The sequence below is a fragment of the Microcaecilia unicolor genome, chromosome 5 (assembly GCF_901765095.1).
Source record: "Microcaecilia unicolor chromosome 5, aMicUni1.1, whole genome shotgun sequence".
Classification (NCBI taxonomy): Eukaryota; Metazoa; Chordata; class Amphibia; order Gymnophiona; family Siphonopidae; genus Microcaecilia; species Microcaecilia unicolor.
Window position 1 is genome coordinate 268,208,870 of NC_044035.1, and position 21,085 is coordinate 268,229,954.

At 41.6% G+C, this 21,085-nt stretch overlaps 1 protein-coding gene across 4 annotated transcripts in view; it reads right to left on the reverse strand.

The window, feature by feature from the left end:
- Positions 1–21,085, reverse strand: part of CIP2A (cell proliferation regulating inhibitor of protein phosphatase 2A) — a 105,704-nt gene that overhangs the window by 68,598 nt on the left and 16,021 nt on the right. For 2 of the 4 annotated variants that reach the window (XM_030204178.1, XM_030204177.1), the window contains exons 4-5: positions 18,513–18,607; positions 3,535–3,631 (exon numbers count right to left, since the gene is read on the reverse strand). In XM_030204178.1, the coding sequence (XP_030060038.1) occupies positions 3,535–3,631; positions 18,513–18,607 (192 nt within the window). Of the gene's footprint in view, positions 1–3,534; positions 3,632–10,450; positions 10,529–15,178; positions 15,330–18,512; positions 18,608–21,085 lie in introns of those variants that run through there. The other 2 variants (XM_030204179.1, XM_030204180.1) reach the window with 2 other exon arrangements.

Here is a 21,085-nt window from a genome sequence, read left to right on the forward strand (position 1 = left end):
TTTTGCACCTTGGCTCTCCAAATTCATTCTCCTAATTAGACTCTCTTCTCCCAAAAGGTAGCTTCCAAATCCAACAGGAGGCAGCATCCCGACTCCAGCACAGCATTAAATTCCATATACCAACAGGAAACTATCAAACACATCACTCCAATATAGTGTCACACTGGGGATTCAGATCTGAAAGATAAAATATATTAAATTTTAAAAAATAGCCTCAGTGTAACAGGGAGCCTGACTTTTATGCTCCACTGTAAATATTACCATCACAGGCTTCCACCACCTTCCGAAAAAAAACACGGAGAAAAGCTCCCGGAATATTTCAAAAATTGTAAAGAAGTGGGAGAAAAGTCTGTGTTTAAAAAACAGAAGGGAGGATAACACAATTTAACACAATACAGATCCAAATACCCACAACACTAAATCTCACTATGAATATAAATCACCCAAATAGACACTAATTAACAATCCCTCACTAGAATGGATCTGTATTGTGTTAAATTGTGTTATCCTCCCTTCTGTTTTTTAAACACAGACTTTTCTCCCACTTCTTTACAATTTTTGAAATACTCCGGGAGTTTTTCTCTGTGTTTTTTTTCGGAAGGTGGTGGAAGCCTGTGATGGTAATATTTACAGTGGAGCATAAAAGTCAGGCTCCCTGTTACACTGAGGCTATTTTTTAAAATTTAATATATTTTATCTTTCAGATCTGAATCCCCAGTGTGACACTATATTGGAGTGATGTGTTTGATAGTTTCTTTGTTATAACTACACACTCGTTGCAGATTGTTTATTTGTGAGAATTCATATATACCAACAGGACAAATTCAGGGGGGAAATAGGATTCACTGTGAAATAGGTCCTGAGGATACCTGAGGTCCCCGTCCTCATATCCAGAGCCACCATGAACAGACAAAGAAACTAGATGGAACAAGGAGAATCGGGAAGGGGAAGTCTGGAGAAGCCAGAGCCCTATGGAGAATGAGTCCAAAATGGCCAAAATTCCTACAATTTCCAGCGACTCTACAGTCTCCTGCAACTCAACTCACCAGTTCTATGAGCCCGACTCCTGTGACTTCAAGACAGAACTGTAGGAATAAAAACATCCTTCCCACTGTCTGAACTCCCCAGGCAAAATGCTCTGCTTGGAGCTGCCACAGGAACAAGACTAGACTCAGACTGATGACACTGCCATAACAAGCATACGGGGCTGCCCAATACCACTCCAGGTGGCAAGAAGTCATAGAACAAATAACAGTCTCCCTGCCCAGTGCACTGAGGCTCCTTTCTGCACTCGCCACACTGCCACATCCCGCAACACTTCAAGCTCATGGGTCTCTTGTATTCCCTGGACAGGCCAGACCTGTTTCAAGGCCATCAATACAGACTGCCCACTGCAAGCACACAGCACCACCACCCCACAGAGACATCAGCATTCTTTCCCTTGTCTGTCTCACTCAAATTTTTTTTCTTAATAATTTTTTTTTAACTTTCCATTTTTAAACTTATAAGACTGATGAGCGTCTACAGAGAGGAGGAGAATATATGTGGAAACTTCATCTTATTCAGATAAGGGAGGCCGGGATTGAGAAAGGAATCCAGATTCCTCTAGGTATCCATCATAGCTACAAGCAGAAACAAACAGAGCCCCTCCCCCCCTACACACAACTGCCTAACTCAAGCGGGTACCCAATTCTTCAACTGGGAGTTAGCCCAGATCTAGTCCAATGCTGCATGAGATACCCATCTATTATCTGCTAGAAACAGAAAGACAATCAGAAACCAGCTGCACAGTGCCCTAAACCCTGTCTCCATCTGCTGGTAGAGGGTCATAACCCACTCGTCTGGACTTGTGTGGTGGATAATAAGGAAATGAGCTTCCGAAACCATATAGTATGTAATGGTCTGTGTTTAAGACTCAGTGATTCTAACATTAATTATTATTTTTCATCTTGTGCAAGATTTATTAAAGTAGATTGAGCTGCCCTCAGAACCTATTTCACAATTACAAACTGAGAAACCATTCTTGTCTGAATGACATATTTCTCCCAATTCTATAAGAGAGCAACATATCCTATATAATAAAAAGCACCTCCAACGTTCTGAAGCTGAGAAAGTGAAGCCTTGAAGCATTCGTGCTCCTGCTGTATCCATCTCCTGAAATGACATCACGTACTTCCGTGATCGTAAAGACCAATCACTGGAAGGGAACGCTGCAGAGTTGCCAGACAACGGAACGCAACGTCACATGCATGAGGGCGTCGTTGTTCCTCCCTTCCAGTTCCAGGACCCCTACCTCCAAAATTTAAAAGTCAACTTCACTTACAAAGTCGGGTTTATGGCGGCCGACAGCAGGAGCGGTAACAGGCGTGCAGGCTCGACCCTTCTCTCTCTCTCTCTCAGCTCTGGTCCTGCCCTTGCGAAAACAGGAAATGAGGGCGGGACAAGAGCTAAGAGAGAGAGAAGGGCCGAGCCTGCACGTCTTTTTCCGCTGCGGCCGGTCGCCGTAAACCCGACTTCGTAAGTGAAGATGACTTTTCAAATTTGGAGGTAGGGGGCCTGGAACTGGGAGGGAGGGAGGAAGGGAGAGACGACGACACCCTCATGCTTGTGACGTCGCGTTCCGAGAGGGGGGGGGGAACCTGAAACTCGAAGGGATGACCCTGGAACTCTGAGGGAGGGAGGGGGACGACGACCCTGGAACTCTGAGGGAGGGAGGGGGACGACGACCCTAGAACTCGGAGGGGGAACGAACCTGGAACTCGGAGGGAGGGAGGGGGGCCCATGGCACACACTCATTCTCACACACTCTCTCACAGACACACTCGCACCCAGTCTCACTCTCTCTGTCACACACACACACTCGCACATTCACTCTCTCTCACACAGTCACTCTCACACACACTCTCTCTCACACAGTCACTCTCACACACACTCTCTCTCTCAAACATACATACTCCGAGAAAAACCTTGCTTGTGCCCGTTTCATTGGTTTCAGAAACGGGCCTTTTTTCCCTAGTGTTTATAGAATACTAGCACGTATGCATGTGAATAGATGCTTATGCTACCTGTGCAGTCATCAGTATTCAATAATATACATGCATAAATGCCTTAGTGTGTAAATGCATGAGAGGCATTCACTTGGGAGTAACATGGGCAGGGCACAAGCAGAGCTGACACTAATGCAAATAACTTACAAAATGATGTAAATTACACGTACACTTGCCTGCCACAGACTTTGCTTAAGATGGGTTTATGATGACTTTAGTGATAGTATTCTATAAGAACACTTATTCATATTAAAAGTTGATATACAACAGGCTCACTACCTGAGGTTGGCACACACTTGTAAAACTGACCCCATTCTGTCTCTTGCTCTGAAACCGTGCCAAGCTCCTACATTTATAAACATGGTCAACACACATTTTGTGGAAAGATGTGCAGTACTGCAGTGAAGATTTAATACTTAAAAGTTTCTTTTAAAATGAAATGCAAAAAAAAAAAAAAAAAAACTACATAGAAAAAAAAAATACTTACCGAAGATTTAACGTGAGCCTGGACAGAAAGAGTGTGCCGAGAAAGGTTTGCCAGGAGTCCCAGACATGGCATAGTTAACTCATCTTCTGTTGACTGACTTGAAAAAAAGAGAAAGTCCCAGACATGGCATAGTTAACTCATAGTTGACTGACTTGAAAAAAAAACAAACCCAAAACAAACAATCCACATTTTCAGGCATTCCACTGGCAACTACTTTGAAACAGTGGTGCCAAGGGTAGGCAATTCTGATTCTGGAGTGTTATGCGCCTGTCAGATTTCCAGGATATCCACACTAATATGCATGAGATGCATTTACATGCATATTCACTGCAGATATAAAAAGCCAAATGGAATGTGATACTCCAGAGTTGGAACTGCACTATGCTTTTCTCTTTCAATATGTTTTCCCTTATTACCTTCTCTCTTTAAAACAGCCAAGATTGAAGAAAGAAAAAATCATATTTTTGAAAACAGTACAACAAGCTAGAGTCCTAGAACAATGAACAACTGGATTCATGTTGATAACCTGAAGACTTGCTGTGCAGAAAAGGTAAAATGTATTCTCTTACCTGCTAATTTCTTTTCTTTGATTCCTGCTAGACCAGTCTGGCTGAGAAATACTAGCTTCCAAAAGTAAGCCTCTATGCGCCCTATGCAGCCCACAGACAGCTAGTATTTTGTTAGCAAAGCCAGATGAGTAGCTCTACACCACTAATTCAATCTTGAAAAGTAAACCACGAACCATAACATTTCTTTTTTAATTCTCCCAAGAAAGTGGGGTACAGAAAAGAACAGAAAGCAATGCCAAACTGTTAGCTCATCAATTTTTTGGTCTTCTGCTGATGTGCCCAAACATACATGACTGACAGCTCCAGCAGCCTAGCATTTGGGTGGGTTCTAAGCTGGTCTGGAGGCACTATAAGGAAAAAAAAAAAGTTAGCAGGTAGCGCCTAATTTCACCTTCTTCAGCATCCCCCCTCTACACCAGATCAGTTGAGTAGGAAGAACCAGATCAATGTCTTTCCTTAGAGAGAGACCCTCAAACTGGCAGACAACACTCTTGCTCCGAAACCTGCATCTTGCCTCGCCTAAACATCCAAATGTTAATGGTTAACAAAGATTGCAAAGATACCCAGGTCGCTGCTTCAAATATCCAATTGATCTACTCTCTGCCTAGACCACCTGCCCCCTAATAAAGTGTACCTTAAGGACCACTAGCACCTGGCAACCCTTGAGAACATAAGCTGAAGAGATGGCCTCCTTAAGCCACCATGAAATGCTTTACCTTTCTTCCGCCTTCTGAAAGGGACAAAGTTTATCTGATCACTGAAATTCCTCGTTCTTTGGAGATATTCAGACAGCATCCTACCAACATCCAAATGCCTCTGCTACTCGTTGCCTCTGGCCTCTCCCAACACTGGCAAAATACTCCGATTAATATGGAATGCAGAGATCATTTTCAGAAGGAAGGGTCTGGACATAGAACCATCTTCTCTTCATGAAACACCAGGAATGGCTCTCTGCACAATAATGCCTGAAGTTCCACAATCTGCCTCCACTGATGAGATTGCTACCAAAGACGACAGTTTTCAGGGTCACATCCTTCAATGTCACTTTCCTCAGTGACTCAAAGCAAAGATCCACTAGAGCCTATAAAATCAGATTCAAGTTCCACGGCAGAACCACCAGATGACGAGGCAGCCTAAGCAACTTAACAGCTCAGAGAGAAATGCACAGCATCCAAGTTCAAGGCCTATGGTCTCCCCCGGACTGGACATCTAACAAGCCAAGGCTGACACCTGCACCTTCAAAGAAACCAAGGCCAGTCCCTTATCAAGGCTATTCCGTAAAAACTGCAACAGACACCTTCAAGGGGATCCGGTGTTTCACACACCAAGTCATAAAAATCCACCTACATACGGACATAGGTTAGCAAAGTAGATGGCTTCCTGGAACTAAGCATTATAGATACTACCTTGCTGAAATAACCTCTCCTTTGCAACCATGCCCTCTCAATATCCAAGCTGTATAACAGAACAGAGGGAGGTCCTGCATCCACATGGGCCTTGAACCAGCAGACTGCTCAACACCGGAAACTGCAACAACATTCCCACTGTCAATTGAATCAGACCTTTGTACCACAGCCTCCAGAGCTAGTCCGAGACTAACAAGACCACTGGCCCCTTGTGCACCTATATTCTTTAACTTGTTCTGCACAGCAACAGCCACGAAGGAAACATACAGAAGAATGGATGGGTCACGGCTAAATCAGGATGTCTATCCCTTCTGCCCAACAATCCTTTCTGTGAATGAAAAAAGTTGTTTGTCTTTGCATTGGCTGCTGTTGCCATCAGATCCAAGACCGGCCTACCCAGCGCTGTATCAGAAAGGCAAAGGCCTTCTGCCCCAGACTCCACTCTCTTAGGTCCAACCAGTTACAACTTTGAAGTCCACCTGCACATTCTCCATCCCTGATTACAAGTCCATCTTGTGATTTTCAGCCCATTCTAACAGGAGCTCTGTCTTTTTACAGTGACTTGAGGGCTTCTGGTCTCTCCTTGGTGAATTACATATGCCATCATCATGATGTTGCAAAATTGATTGACCAAAGTATTCAGAAAGCGGATATAGATATGGTGAGCGAACCCTGAAGCAGCTTTTGCGAAACATGCTGTATGTCAGCTAGTGGTCCCACACGAAGTGAAGCTTCATGCTGAAGCTAAGTAGTATTGATTCAATATTTTATTAGAAATAAAAATGTTGAAAAAAAACATACAAGCTTGGATAATTATTAAAATGTAAGGAAGTTCTATTGTTGACCTGTGAAGAGGCATGCAAATCAAGGGTAGAGTGGCCCTTGTGAAATGAATCGCCAATGAAGTCTCAATAGAAATATGAGCCTGCTTACTCTAATTTTTTTACTGCCTTTTTGAAGAAATTCACTAAAGGCAGTGTACAGTAGGAATAAATCTAACATAAGCAATAGACAATTACAGCAGTAAAAATATTCAAACAATACAAAGTATGGCATGGTATACTACTTACAACAATGTCAACATAGTACATAAACATTTTAATAGACAGCGTAGGATTTAAGCAAAGATGGAGTGATACAAAGCCATTATAACATCCTCATTTTTATTTTCCATTCTTTTCCTAATAATACTTAAACATTCTATTTGCTTTCTTTGCTGCTGCAGCACACTGAGCAGAGGGTTTCAAAGTATTGTCAACGATGACACCTAGATCCCTTTCTTGGTCGGTGACTACTAATACGGAACCTTGCATCATATAGCTAAAAAGTTTGGGCTCCTCTTTCCCACCATCACTTTGCACTTGCTCACATTAAACATCATCTGCCATTTGGATGCCCAGTCTCACAGTCTCCTAAAGTCGTCTTGCAATTTTTCACAATCCTCTTGCGATTTAACAACTTTGAATAACTTTGTGTCATCAGCAAATTTAATTACCTCACTAGTTATTCCCATGCCTAGATCATTTATAAATATGTTAAGCAGCGGTCCCAGCAAAGACCCCTGCGGAATCCCACTATTTTCACTTCTCCATTAAAAATACTGACCATTTAACCCTACTCTCTGCTTTCTATCTTTTACCAGTTTTTAATCCACAATAGAACACTATCTATCTCCCATCACATGACTTTCCAATTTCCTCTGGAGTCTTTCATGAGGTACTTTGTCAAATGCCTTTTAAAAATCCAGATACACGATATCAACCGGCTCACCTTTATCCACATGTTTGTTCACCCCCCTTTAAAGAAATGTAGATGAGTGAGGCAATATTTCCCTTTACTAAATCCATATTGGCTTTGTCTCATTAATCCATGCTTATTTATATGCTCTGTAATTTTGTTCTTTATAATAGTCTCTACCATTTTGCTTGGCACTGGCGTCAGGCTCACCGGTCTGTAGTTTCCTGGATCACCTCTGGAACTCTTTATTAAAAAAAAAAAAAAAAAATCGGCATTACATTGGCCACCCTCCAATCTTCCAGTTCCATGCTTGATCTTCAGGATAAATTGCATATTACCAACAATAGTTCTGCAAGTTCATTTTTCAAGTCTATCAATACTATGGTATGTATACCATTCGGTCCTGGTGATTTGCTACTTTTGTCAAATTGCCCCATTACATCTTCCAGGTTTACAGAGATTTGATTCAGTTTCTCTGACTCATCAGCATTGAATACCATTTCTGGCACCGGTATCTCTCCCGCATCTTCCTAGGTGAAGACCGAAGCAAAGAATTCATTTAATCTCTCCGCTATGGCCTTGTCTTCCCCGAGTGCCCCTTTTACCCTTCTGTCATCTAGCGGTCCAACCACTTCTTTTGCCTGCTTCTTGCTTCTAATATACCTAAGTTTTTAATATGAGTTTTTGCTTCCAATACAATTTATTTTTCCAAAGTGTCTATTTGCCTTCCTTTTCAGCGCTTTGCATTTGACTTGTAATTCTTTATGCAGTTTCCTATTATTTTTCAGTTGAATCCTTCTTCCATGTTCTGAAGGATTTTCTTTTAGCTCCAATAGAGTTCTTCACCTCACTTTTTAACAATGCCAGCTGTTTGGTCTTCCTTCCTCATTTTTTAATACATGGAATATATTTGGCCTGGGCTTCAAGGATGGTATTTTTGAACAGCATCCACGCCTGATGTAAATTTTTGACCTTTTTTCACCATTCTTCTCATTTTTATCATAGTCTCCTTTTTGAAAGTTAAATGCTAACGTATTGGATTTCCTGTGTGTACTTACTTCAGAGGTTATATCAACTCTGATCATGTTATAATCACTGTTACCAAGAGGCCCCAGCACCATTACCTCCTGCACTAGATCATTCGCTCCCCTAAGGAGCTGAATTGCTCCTTTGATAAGAGACCCTGGGCCCCAGCCCATTAGACTCGCATCCTTGGTCACCGCTGTCCAGGGTGTGAAGTCTCATTACAGTTTATACTTCTATACCGCAGTATTTCCTAAGAGTTCTCTGTGGTGCACAGTCAAAGAAAGCAGGACAGATGTAGCATCCCCAAACCAAAAACTCCAGCCACAAAGACACTACCTGCAAAATTGTTTTGGTAAGTCAACCAAGCTCACTCCATTTTTTTCCCTCAATTAAACAGACTCCAAACAAGAGCCGTCCAGTAACCCCTCAAACTGGACCCTAAATCTCTGGCCTAGTTCACTGAATCAGCACTGCACAATACACCTACCATCTGCTAGAGACTGAGAAATTAAAGAATGAAATGGGGATAAAGTTTGTCCCCGTCCCCATGGGTTCTATCTCCGTCCCCACCCCATCCCCGCAGGCCCTGTCTCCATGGGCTTTGTCCTCATCTGTAGAATCCTCGAACAATTATGATTTTATATTTAAATCTTTTTATTAAAGTATAAAAAGGAACAACATGCTGTGCAACTGTTGTGTATAAATTATAAATAGAAAACAATAATAACAGCGAGCAATTATAATAACCTTCCTCACCACCACCTACCTTTCCAACCCTAATAACAGCTAATTTCTACTACCCCAAGGAATCCTAATCCACCCTTTTAAAAATGTCCAGGGTACAAGATACAACCCGTTCTGTATGCCCTAGAGGGGAGAAATAATCACCACCACCACCACCTACCCTTCCAACCCTAATAGCTAATTTCTAATACCCCAAGGAATCCTAATCCACCCGTTAAAAAAATGTCCAGGGTACAAAATACAACCCGTTCTGTATGACCTAGAGGGAAGAACTATGCCCTATGAAGCACTGTTATGATTTTTTAATCTGTGGATGAATAAGAAGTCATCAACAATATCAGGATTCAGTCTAGCTCTCCTGTCTTCCACAGTCCTTCATGCAATAGGTGTCTTCTTAGATGTGTTGGTAGCAGGATGTACAGGATCTCCCATGCAAATTTTGCTAGTTGTGGCCAGCAGGTTTTTTCAAAAAATCAAAATATCATTGTATATATCACTCAAACATAAATAACAGTCCAGTTTATTAATAGGCTTCAAAGTAGAAAATAACACGGGGACAAAGTTTGTCCCGGTCCCTGTGGGCTCTGTCCCCGTGTCATTCTCAATGAGAAATACTGGCTGGCTGTGGGCTGCATAGGGCACTTGTAGCTCACTTTGAAAAACCAGTTGTTCTCAGTCACTAAGATGGTATAATCTACTTGCTAAGATGGCCTGGAGGGATTGTAAAGAAGCCTGCAATTCCTCCCAAAACAGGCTTCCCTATACCTGGCCCTGCCAAAAGCAAGCCTGTAGCCAGGTCTAGAACCTTCCTAGAACTGTGCACCACTTGCCGTGCTGCATGTCCTCCCCCCCCCCCCCCCCACCACACACACACAACATTATACTGGAGCCAGAAGCCAGCTCCCCCAGATCATGCACCACCAGCTGCCTAGCATAATCAGAACTTCCCCAGGGCCTCCCAATTCATTGTCACTACAGGAATCTCTCAACCACCTCTGCATCTTAGCAGTTGGGCTTGTATTCTTATCAGAAACAATTTGATTTTTTAAATAATTTTACTCAGCAGGCCCTCCGTTTTCAACCTTCCCCTCCCCCCTATTTTTTTTGTACTGCAGAAACCCCTGAGGAAGGGGTAAACCCCCCCCCCCCCCCCCACACACTCGCTAGTGCTCAGAGGCTCCACATGACCTGTGCCAGGCCAGCCACACCGAACCAAAACCCCAAGCTAAGGCTCAAGGCTTCAGAGGATTAAGGGTCCCTCAAAGCTCAATCAAAACTGGGGCTTTTGGTCAAAACCAGATCTGTGGGTGAAATTCATTGCTGTGTTTCAGCCACAACTGATGCTGAAACAGTCCCCTCCCCTTCCCCACACAAAAAAGCCCATCCTGCTGGGCTAGCTTCCTCCCCTCACAAGTGGGCCCTCCCTGGGCTTACCTTCGAAAACCTGGTGTAGTCTAAGGCCCCTTTGGGGTGGAAGCAACCCCAAGGTGACTTGGTCTTGATTTCTTTTTTATACATGGTGTTAAATTTACCTCTGAAGGTTTGAAAGAACTATTCCTTAAATCAGTGATGTCACTGGAATGTTCAGGTTCTCTGCCTCTGTTTGCTAATAGGGTGGCAAAACCTTTCAGTTTGGACTGGTCTAACACAATGAAAAGGAAACAAAAACTGCAATATCAGCAGTTGCACAACATTGCACAACATTGAGATCTATGAAAGTAGTATGGTGGGTCAGCATTAACATTTGATAGTCACAGGAACCAACTTTTCAAAGGAACTATGAGTGCTGAACACACTACAAATTACCCCTCCGTGGACACAGTGAAGGCCTTTACTCAAAATTAGGGACGCTCAAGCACAAGCATCTGACACCTATGATGGCAGTATACAATGCACAAGAGATATGTAGCAGTAATTTGGCTATGTGGGCAGCCGTATTTTCTGTTTACAATAATTTTTGAACAATTTTTTTTTCACAGTTTGATGCCAAGCCTTATAATGTTACAGTCATTCTGTAGTAGTATCATTCAACACATTTTATATGATCCCTCGGTGCATTTTTAGTCAGTTTGTCAATATACGAGATATATTTCTTATTTAATCTAGTAATATTTGTTTTACTGCTAGCTTTTCATCCAGTTCAGCAATTTCAATATTTTGTCTTTGTTTGCTTAGACACAGCATTTCACAATTACATGATGTCACCCTTTTATTATTTCAAATGTTTTCATGTATTATATTTTCAGCTGCTTTAAACTCTTGTCTAGACTGAAGTCTGGTTATTTATTCATCAAGCTTGTCTTTGGGTTAAGTTGATATGTACACCTAGTTCATTGGAGTAATCACTTTAGTGTTTAATCTGACATCTAGTGGCTATTTAGAAATATGACTCTTTTTTAGATTATATTTAGTCTTCTAGAGGGTCTTTTACTAAAGATTAGCTCGAGTTATCTGCAGTAGGACCCATTTTATTCCTATGGGTCCTACTGCAAATAACTCGAGCTAACCTTTAGTAAAAGACTCCCCTAATGAGCTGTTATAATACCGGTACTATTACCGACTACAACTTTCAGTGCATAATTGTCATGTTATGAGAGTATTTTATTTTTAAGGTAATATGAATCATAGTCTAAGCATCTATTTTAACACCATATTAAGTAAAAACTGTTTTAAGCATTGCTTGATTGGTTTCATTTGTGCTATTTGTTCACCAGTATGGCTTTTATCCATTATTTTATTGATTTATTAATCCATTTTATTTGTACATCTATCTTTAGATATACACCTGATACAGACAACTGCTGAAGCATGGCTACATTGGTTTACCATTTCTCAAACTTTCTTCTGCCATATTAATGGTCTACTGTCATCACTTTTCTTCCATCTCGACGACCGATGTGTTCCCACTGCTTCCAATGCTAGGTAAACCCTTCAAAGAATTTCCTTATACAAACCAAGTAATTCTGGTGGTTCCAGACTGGTTCAAAAAACCATGGTTCATGAACCTGATTCATCCCAAAATCCATTGTGGCTCCCTTCTGTCTTATGGCTTGGCTCTTGAGTGGTAAACATTAAGGATGTAAAGGGTATTTAGACGATACCATTGCCACACTTCTTCAGCTTATGGCGTGTTCCACTTCTACAACATCTGCATGAGTCTGGAGAGATTTGAATCTTGATATGAATGAGCTCTCTCCCCCCCCACTTACAAATCTTTAGTGGTACACATTTTGACAGATTCTACAGGGGTTTAGCCTAAGGATCTCTGAAAGTTCAAGCCATGGAGTTATCCTGTTATCAAGAGTGTCTGGAAAAAAACCTCTCTGGCAGCCCATCTGAATGTAGTCAGTTTTCTCTGAAGGGCCATGTGTATTGGCCTTCCCCTTTGTCATTCGAGTCTAGACTGGAGTTTAAATGTAGTACTCAAGGCATTAGGTGGTCCTCCTTTTGAGCCTCTAAGATCAACATTAAAAGGACCTAGCTCTCTGGTTGATATCCCTTCAGCCATCCACTTGCGCAAGTATTTCATAACTGCAAGCTTTGTTTTGTTGAGATCCCTTTTTCTGGCTTTTTTGTTTTTTGAGGCAGGGGTTTCCGTTAGTACAGCTCCTTCTTCCTAAAGTAGCATCTTCCTTTTATATCAATCAAGAACTCATTCTAACTTCCTTTAGATAAGATTGAGGAGAATATGAATTTTTATTTATTTATTGAATTTGTATCCCACATTTTCCCACCTATTTGTAGGATCAATGTGGCTTACAATGTATCGTTATTGGTAGATAAAGATTGGAAGATAACAATTGGTATTGCATAAAGAGCGTGACTAACATAATAAAGAATTTAAACAAGCATTTATAATAAGGAAGACAGTTCTGATATAGGTAAGGTGGAGAGTGTCACATTTACAGCTGATTTTTGTGGTATGCCTTGTTGAAGAGGTGGGTCTTCAAGGATTTACAAAAGTTTACGATTGCTATGTTTGCTGGACTTTCATTGGGTACTTCTTAAGTATCTTGAAATCACTAATGCTGGCTTGTCCAACCTATGGCCCATGGGCCAGAACCCGGCCCTCCAAGTGCCTTTAAGCTTGCCAATTCTTGTGGTAAAACAGAGATGTGACTTTGCTATCTGTAAGCTTGAGCCGCATGTACCAGAAGTTCAGGTTGGTCTTGCAGTTTCAACACTTGCGAGACTTAAAACCACAAGGCCAACCTGAACTTCTGGCATGAGTGGCTCAAGAAGAGTCATGGCGGGGAAACAAAAATCCTGCTCCTTGTCAGCCCTCCAGACCGGACCAGTGCTGATGCGTGGGTTATGGACCAGTTTGGAGGGCCTAAAGGAAAGAAAATTAGCAGGTAAGCTCTAATTTCTCCCCATTTCTTATGTGGTGAAGGCTGGGGTGGACGTGTAAACGAGAGAGTGGATGAAGGCTGGGGCAGACGTGAAAACAAGAGAGTGGGTGAAGGCTGGGGTGGATGTCAAAACGAGAGAGTGGGTGAAGGCTGGGGTGGATGTCAAAACGAGAGAGTGGGTGAAGGCTGGAGCAGTGTGTACAAAGAGAAAGAGTGACAGCTGGGAACAAGTGTGTACACAAGAGATAACTAGAGACTGGGTGAAGGCTGGGGAATGTAAATGAGAGAAAAAGGGACTGGGTGAAGGCTGGGAGGGTGTACATGAGAAAGAAAGACTGGGTGAAGGGCTAGGGGACGTCTACATAATAAAAAGACTGTGTGTGTGTGTGTGGGGGGGGGGGTTAATATGAGAAAGAGAGAGACTGGGTGTTCTTAGAGTGCGCACATGAGTGATTCACAAAAAGAGACCATGAGTACACATACATGCACATTTTGGCTCTCCAAATGTTATAAAATATAACATGTGGCTCCTGATCAAAAAAAAAAAAAAAAAAAAAAAAAAGGTTGGATAAGCCTGCGCTAATGAATTCTGAGATGTTTGTTCTCTTCATAGATACCAGGATGAGATAGCCTCAAAGGCTACAACTGCTTGTTGGCTAAAATAAATGATCTTTGGCTTATATTCTGAAAGGAAACAGTCTCCAGTATGTTTGAAGGCTCACTGCACCACAGGGGTTGCAATCCCTTGAGCAGAATTGCTTGTAGTAGCTCCCTATTGATATCTGCAGAGAAATGATATGGTCCCTTCACAGTTTTGCCAAGCATTACAGACTGGATGTAGCAGAAACAAGCAGAGGCTGAATTTAGGGGCCAATGCCCAGAAGCAAACGCGGGCACTAGAGGCCATTAGTGACGGACTAGCGCCCTTGTTTGCTGGTGCACAATGCTCAGAGACACCTACTGTGGGAAATAAGAAGCTTGCTCCAGAACACCACAAACTGCATGCCTAACGTAGTCAAAAGGAGATCATTTCCTACTTCCCCCAATGCTTAAATAACAGCGTGCTTCACAAGGGCGCCCTTACACTGTAAACCTTACATCAGCTCAGAGCTGGGGTTAGGGTGTCTAACAGCCCATTATTGTGGACAGATCAGGAGCTAGAATGTATCTACTCTCCCAAGCACAGCTGAGAAAAGCAAAAACTAAACAGCCACAGAAACTTTAGTAGCTGGAAGAGGTGGAACAAATTCTACAAAACAGGAACAGAGCGAATTTTCTTTACATCCATGGAGATTCTGAATTTTAAAAAAAGGTTGTGGCCGGTTTGAGTAAACCAACTTTGCAAACAGAGACTGAGGCTGCACTAGACGCTGGGCAGATCAGCTGAATGAAAGTTCTTATACCAGAAGAGTGCATGGCATCTCTTCCTCCTCCTGTCCTCCTTCCCCCTCTGACGTTCTGGGCATTCGCTCAAGAGCTGCTTAACGAACAACTCAAGTGCATGCGCCAGGCACAATCCTTCCCTTAACTTCCAAATGCTCAACGTTATGAGCGTGCCTATATTTGCATCTCATTAGCATTGAGCATTAGGGAGTTGTTCTGGCATGCTGTTCCAACGCTATTTGTCCGGTGTTGTTCAGCACAGCACCAGAGTTTTCAGCATCAGGGCCTTAATGCTGAAGTTATTTAGGCAGAATTTCATTTTCCCACCTAACTACTTTGCTACATCCTATTGGTTCTGGACTGGTCCGTAAAGATAAGGAAGAAGAAATTATGAATTACATGTTAATTTTCTTTCCTTTAGACCTACCAGGTCAGTTCAGTCTCTTCTGACTGATGTGCTATTCTGTTAATTCTTGATGTTTTCCAAACAATAAAGGCTCTTCTCATGTTTCATCCTTCTAGTTTTTCTTGGGAAGTTGTTTTCACACAGCATGTGTTTAAACAAATGTCTTAGTTACCTGCAATTTAATAGGATAATAAATATACACTGTTTCTATTGCTTGTTATTCAAAATACTGAAGACCTGAGGCTGCACAATGACCTTGGAGAGCAGAGTTCATAAACCTTGTCCTCTGTCTCCATTTGCTTGTAGACAAGCAGAAACCCACAGGTTCTAGAGTGGTCTGGTAGGACAAAAGGAAAGAAAAGTAATGGGAAAGTCATAATTTCTCTTTACATTGATCACTTTCCAATCTTCAAGCAGCATGGACAGTTTTAATAATATGTTAGATCTGCAATTTCATTTTTGAGTTCTTTCAGTACTCTGAAGTGTATACCATCCAATCCAGGTGATTTGCTCTCTTTAGCTTGTTCATTTGGCCTATTACATCTTTCAGTTTCACCAAGATTTGTTTCCATTCCTCCATATTGTCACCTTTAAAACATCATTTCTTGCATGAGTAGCTTCCTTACACCCTCTTCATTAAAGACAGAAGCAAAGAATTCAATTAGCCTCTCCATTATGGCCTTGTCCTCTGAGTGCCCCATTTACTTTTCAATGGTCTCAATGAGCCAACTGCCTCACAGAGTGTTGTTTTTACTATGCTTTTGCCTCTACAATGAGCTTCTTTTCAAATTCTTTGCTTTATCAACGTTTTGCATCTAACTCACCAGTGCTTATGGTGCTTCTTATTTTCTTCCATCAGATACTTTTTCCATTTTTTGAAAGATGTTCTTTTGGCTCTAAAAGCCTCTTTCACCTTATCTTTCAACCATGTCAGCTGTTTTGGCCTGTCACCTTTTCTAAATAGGTAAAAAATATCTGATCTGGGCTTCCAAAATGTTGTTATTTTAAACACCCATGTCTGATTTAAATTCTTAACCTTTGCAGCTGCTCCTTTTAGGTTTTTTTTTTGTTTTGTTAACCGTTTTTCCATTTTATCAAATATGTTACCCTTTGAAAGTGAAATGCTGATACAATAAGAATAACAATAAGAATAAAATTGCAGAGCATATACAAAAACATGGACTGATGAGACAAAGTCAGCACGGATTTAGTGAAGGGAAGTCTTGCCTCACCAATCTAATGCATTTTTTTGAGGGGGTAAGCAAACATGTGGACAATGGGGAGCCGGTTGATATTGTATATCTGGATTTTCAGAAGGCGTTTGACAAAGTGCCGCACGAAAGACTCCTGAAGAAATTGCAGAGTCATGGAATCGGAGGTAGGGTACTATTATGGATTAAGAACTGGTTGAAAGATAGGAAGCAGAGAGTAGGATTGCGTGGCCAGTATTCTCAGTGGAGGAGGGTAGTTAGTGGGGTCCCGCAGGGGTCTGTGCTGGGTCCGTTGCTTTTTAATGTATTTATAAATGACCTAGAGATGGGAATAACTAGTGAGGTAATTAAATTCGCCGATGACACAAAATTATTCAGGGTCGTCAAGTCGCAGGAGGAATGTGAACGATTACAGGAGGACCTTGCGAGACTGGGAGAATGGGCGTGCAAGTGGCAGATGAAGTTCAATGTTGACAAGTGCAAAGTGATGCATGTGGGTAAGAGGAACCCGAATTATAGCTACGTCTTGCAAGGTTCCACGTTAGGAGTTACGGATCAAGAAAGGGATCTGGGTGTCGTCGTCGATGATACGCTGAAACCTTCTGCTCAGTGTGCTGCTGCGGCTAGGAAAGCAAATAGAATGTTGGGTGTTATTAGGAAGGGTATGGAGTCCAGGTGTGCGGATGTTATAATGCCGTTGTATCGCTCCATGGTGCGACCGCACCTGGAGTATTGTGTTCAGTACTGGTCTCCGTATCTCAAAAAAGATATAGTAGAATTGGAAAAGGTACAGCAAAGGGCGACGAAAATGATAGTGGGGATGGGACGACTTTCCTATGAAGAGAGGCTGAGAAGGCTAGGGCTTTTCAGCTTGGAGAAGAGACGGCTGAGGGGAGATATGATAGAAGTGTATAAAATAATGAGTGGAATGGATCGAGTGGATGTGAAGCGACTGTTCACGCTATCCAAAAATACTAGGACTAGAGGGCATGAGTTGAAGCTACAGTGTGGTAAATTTAAAACGAATCGGAGAAAATTTTTCTTCACCCAACGTGTAATTAGACTCTGGAATTCGTTGCCGGAGAACGTGGTACGGGCGGTTAGCTTGACGGAGTTTAAAAAGGGGTTAGATAGATTCCTAAAGGACAAGTCCATAGACCGCTATTAAATGGACTTGGAAAAATTCCGCATTTTTAGGTATAACTTGTCTGGAATGTTTTTACGTTTAGGGAGCGTGCCAGGTGCCCTTGACCTGGATTGGCCACTGTCGGTGACAGGATGCTGGGCTAGATGGACCTTTGGTCTTTCCCAGTATGGCACTACTTATGTACTTATGTAATAGACTTCCTCTGTGTCTTCACTTCAGTTATTAACTCAAATTCAATCACGTTACGATAACTATTGCAAAATGGACCCAACAATGCTACCCTCTTGCATCAACAGAAAATTGTAATAACCTAAACAGTGTTTGCCCCTTAAATACATAAAATTTCTCATGTATTTAATATCTACAGAAGAGAATTCCATAGATTTGAAAATTCAGACTGTATGGCTTAGTGAAATTACCAATACGTCATTAAGTTACTGTCTTTCTAAACTGCATATTTTTGCTACGCTAGCACAGCCTAGGTCAGTACACTATAACATATTTGCATATTTTCCTTATTTTCTAAGCCCAGACAGGTACTGTTCTTAGAGCTGGGAGAAAAAAAAAATCCATCTTCATCCCAACAAGCTTATACAACTGCCAGCAACCTAAGAATAAAGTTTTATTTGTCATGGTTATACTTTCCCATTGGCTCTTGCCACCACTGCCCAAAGCACATACGATCTTTACTGTGTCTTTGCTCTTTTTGGTGCATTTTCCCTCCCCCTTCGGGCCTGTTCTGACCAGCCTTCTGAAGATGTGTAAAGAGGGGCTGGGAGCCTATTATTTGCATCTCATCTGATTGCTGACAAACTAACTGCTTGCTGTGCCTACCTATTCAGGTATGCAATAAAGTTAAGTATTTTTTTCTCAGTATCCGAGTGGGTCATTTGCACATATCATATGAGATACAAAGAACAGTGAGCTGGTCATCACTATTTCAGTTGAAGGACATAGGTATTTCACAGCAAATATAAAGAACATAAACTTTACTTACATACGCTGCATTAGAAATGTAACTAATTCTTCAATGTTGCCACTAGTATGGAAGACTCTGACATTGTAGGTCAGCCTCTGTAGTAGATGAATGCTCTAAAATAAAATACCAATTTATGAAGTGACAGTGGAAATCTTGTGGTTTTTAAAAATATTCTTCTTTCATTTAGAAGGAGAAAACATATTGTCTCAGTTATCAACCAAGACTGATTTCATAGCTTAAACAAATGAAGCATCCATCTTCCTATTTTCTGTTTTAAAAGCTATGGGGGAAATGATCAGCCTACCCATGGAGTTTGACACAATCATAAAAGCAAAACTATGTGAGCAGTTTTTACCGAGGAAATCAAGTTCACCTGCAGAGATTAGTGTCTGCTTTCTCTGCAGATAATTTGCCCATTGGAAACAGTGCATGTTGGGGTCAATATTCAGCTACTAGCACTCAGTGTTTTGCTGACTGCCACCAGCGTTTTACCTGGAAACTAAAGGCCAGGCCATGTCCATGTTCCAGCATTGATTTCCAAGTTCAATTATCTAAAAATAAGGAGGAAAAGACATCATTAAGACCTTATCAACATTAGTGAGGCTCAGCACCACAAATCAATGAGATGTGTCAAAAAAGTCTTCATAGGTCTAAAAAACCTCTCTCATTGATATGTGGCATTGAGCCTCACTAATGTTGATACGGTCTTAATGAGGTCTTTTCCTCCTTATTTTTAGATAACTGAACTAAGATACCTGTATTTCCTACATATCTACCATAATAGATATTACAAGTATTTTGTGTTTTTTGGATATATGGTGTGTTGATCCTTCTTTTTTGGTAGTGAAAAAAGAAGCCAGGATGCCAATTGTCCTTTGCCTTGTACTAATGCAAACATTTCTCTTTGGTTTTACTACCTTTCCCAATGGCTACAAGAGGTTTATAATTGAATACAAATAAATCAAGAATAAAAAAATTAAAAGTAACATAACATATTAGATGATGGCAGATAAAAGACCTGTACAGTCCATCCAGTCAACCAGATAAACTCATAGCATAAGGTATGATGCGATACTACATATGCATACTCAACCTTGATTTGTCCTTGCCATTTTCAGGACACAAACTGTAGAAGTCTGCCCAGCACTGGCTTTACTTCCCTGTTACTGGAGTTGCCATCTAATCACGTTTAAGTTGGTTTGGTTCCATTCCTTCCATATAGGATTCCTTTGTGTTTTATCCCATGCATTTTTCAACTCTGTTACCATTTTCATCTCCATCACCACCTGCAAAAGGGCATTCCCGGTATTTTCCTCTCCGTGGAAAAGTACTTCCTGATATTGTTCCTGAAGCGGCCTTGCTGCAACCTAAATTCATGTCACCTACCACCTTTCCATCTCTGTAAAAAGGTTTGTTTGTATATTAATACCTTTCAAATATTTGAATATCTGTATCATATCATCCCTCTCTCTCCGTTCTTCCAGGATATACATCTTCAAGTCATCAAGTTTCTGGTCCTATGGCATACCATTTTCATCACTTTTCTCTGACCCACTTTAAGTTTTACATCCTTGGCAAGATAGGGCCTCCAAAACTGAGCACAGTACTCCAAGTGGGACTTCACCAATGACTTGCAAAGGGGCCTCAACAGCTCTCTATGCAGCCTAGCATCCTTCTGCCTTGTCACATTGTTTCGTTACCTTGAGATCCTTAGACACTGTCACCCCAAGGTCCCTCTCCTGAGCTGTGCTTATCACTCTCCTCCTGTCTTGTATATCTCCTTTGGATTTCTACACCCCAAGTGCATCACTCTACACTTCTTCGCATTAAATTTTAACTGCCAGACCTTTTGACAATTCTTCTACTTTTTGGAGATATCTTCTCATGGTTTCTACTCCCTCTGAGGTAACCATTCTATTGGCTATCTTTGTGTCATCAGCAAAAAGGCAAACTTTTCCTTCTACTCCTTCAGCAATGTCTTCCATGAATAACAGAATCAGCCCCAGTACACAGCCCCAAGGCACTCCACTACTCACCTTCATTTCCTCCTAGCAGATTCCATTTACTACCACCCTGTCGCCTGTTGGTCAAACAGTTCACCACTTGTGTTCCTAAGTTCAGCCCTTTCAGCTTATTCATGAGTCTTCTGAAGAACCGTATTAAAGGCTTTGCCAAAATCAAGTAAATATCCAGCGCACGTCTTTTATACAGTCCTTTGGTCATCCAGTCAAAGAACATAAAAGATTCGTTTGGCAGGATTTTCCTTTTGGTAAAATCATGTTGCCTCAAATCCCTCAACCCGCTGGATTCTAGAAAGTTAACTCTCTTTTCCTTCAGGAGCAACCCCATTATTTTATTTACAAATGACGTGAGGTTTACTGGCCTATCGTTTCCCACTTCTTCCCTGTCCCCGCTTTTGTGAAGAGGGACCACATTCACTCATATCCAATCCTGCGGAATCTCTCCTATCTCTAAAGGAGGATTTATCTGAGCTCCCTCAGTATTCTGGGACGTATCGCATCTGGTCCCATAGCTTTGTCCACTTTCAGATTTTCAAGTTGTTTATAAGCGCTTTCTTCCATGAACGGTGC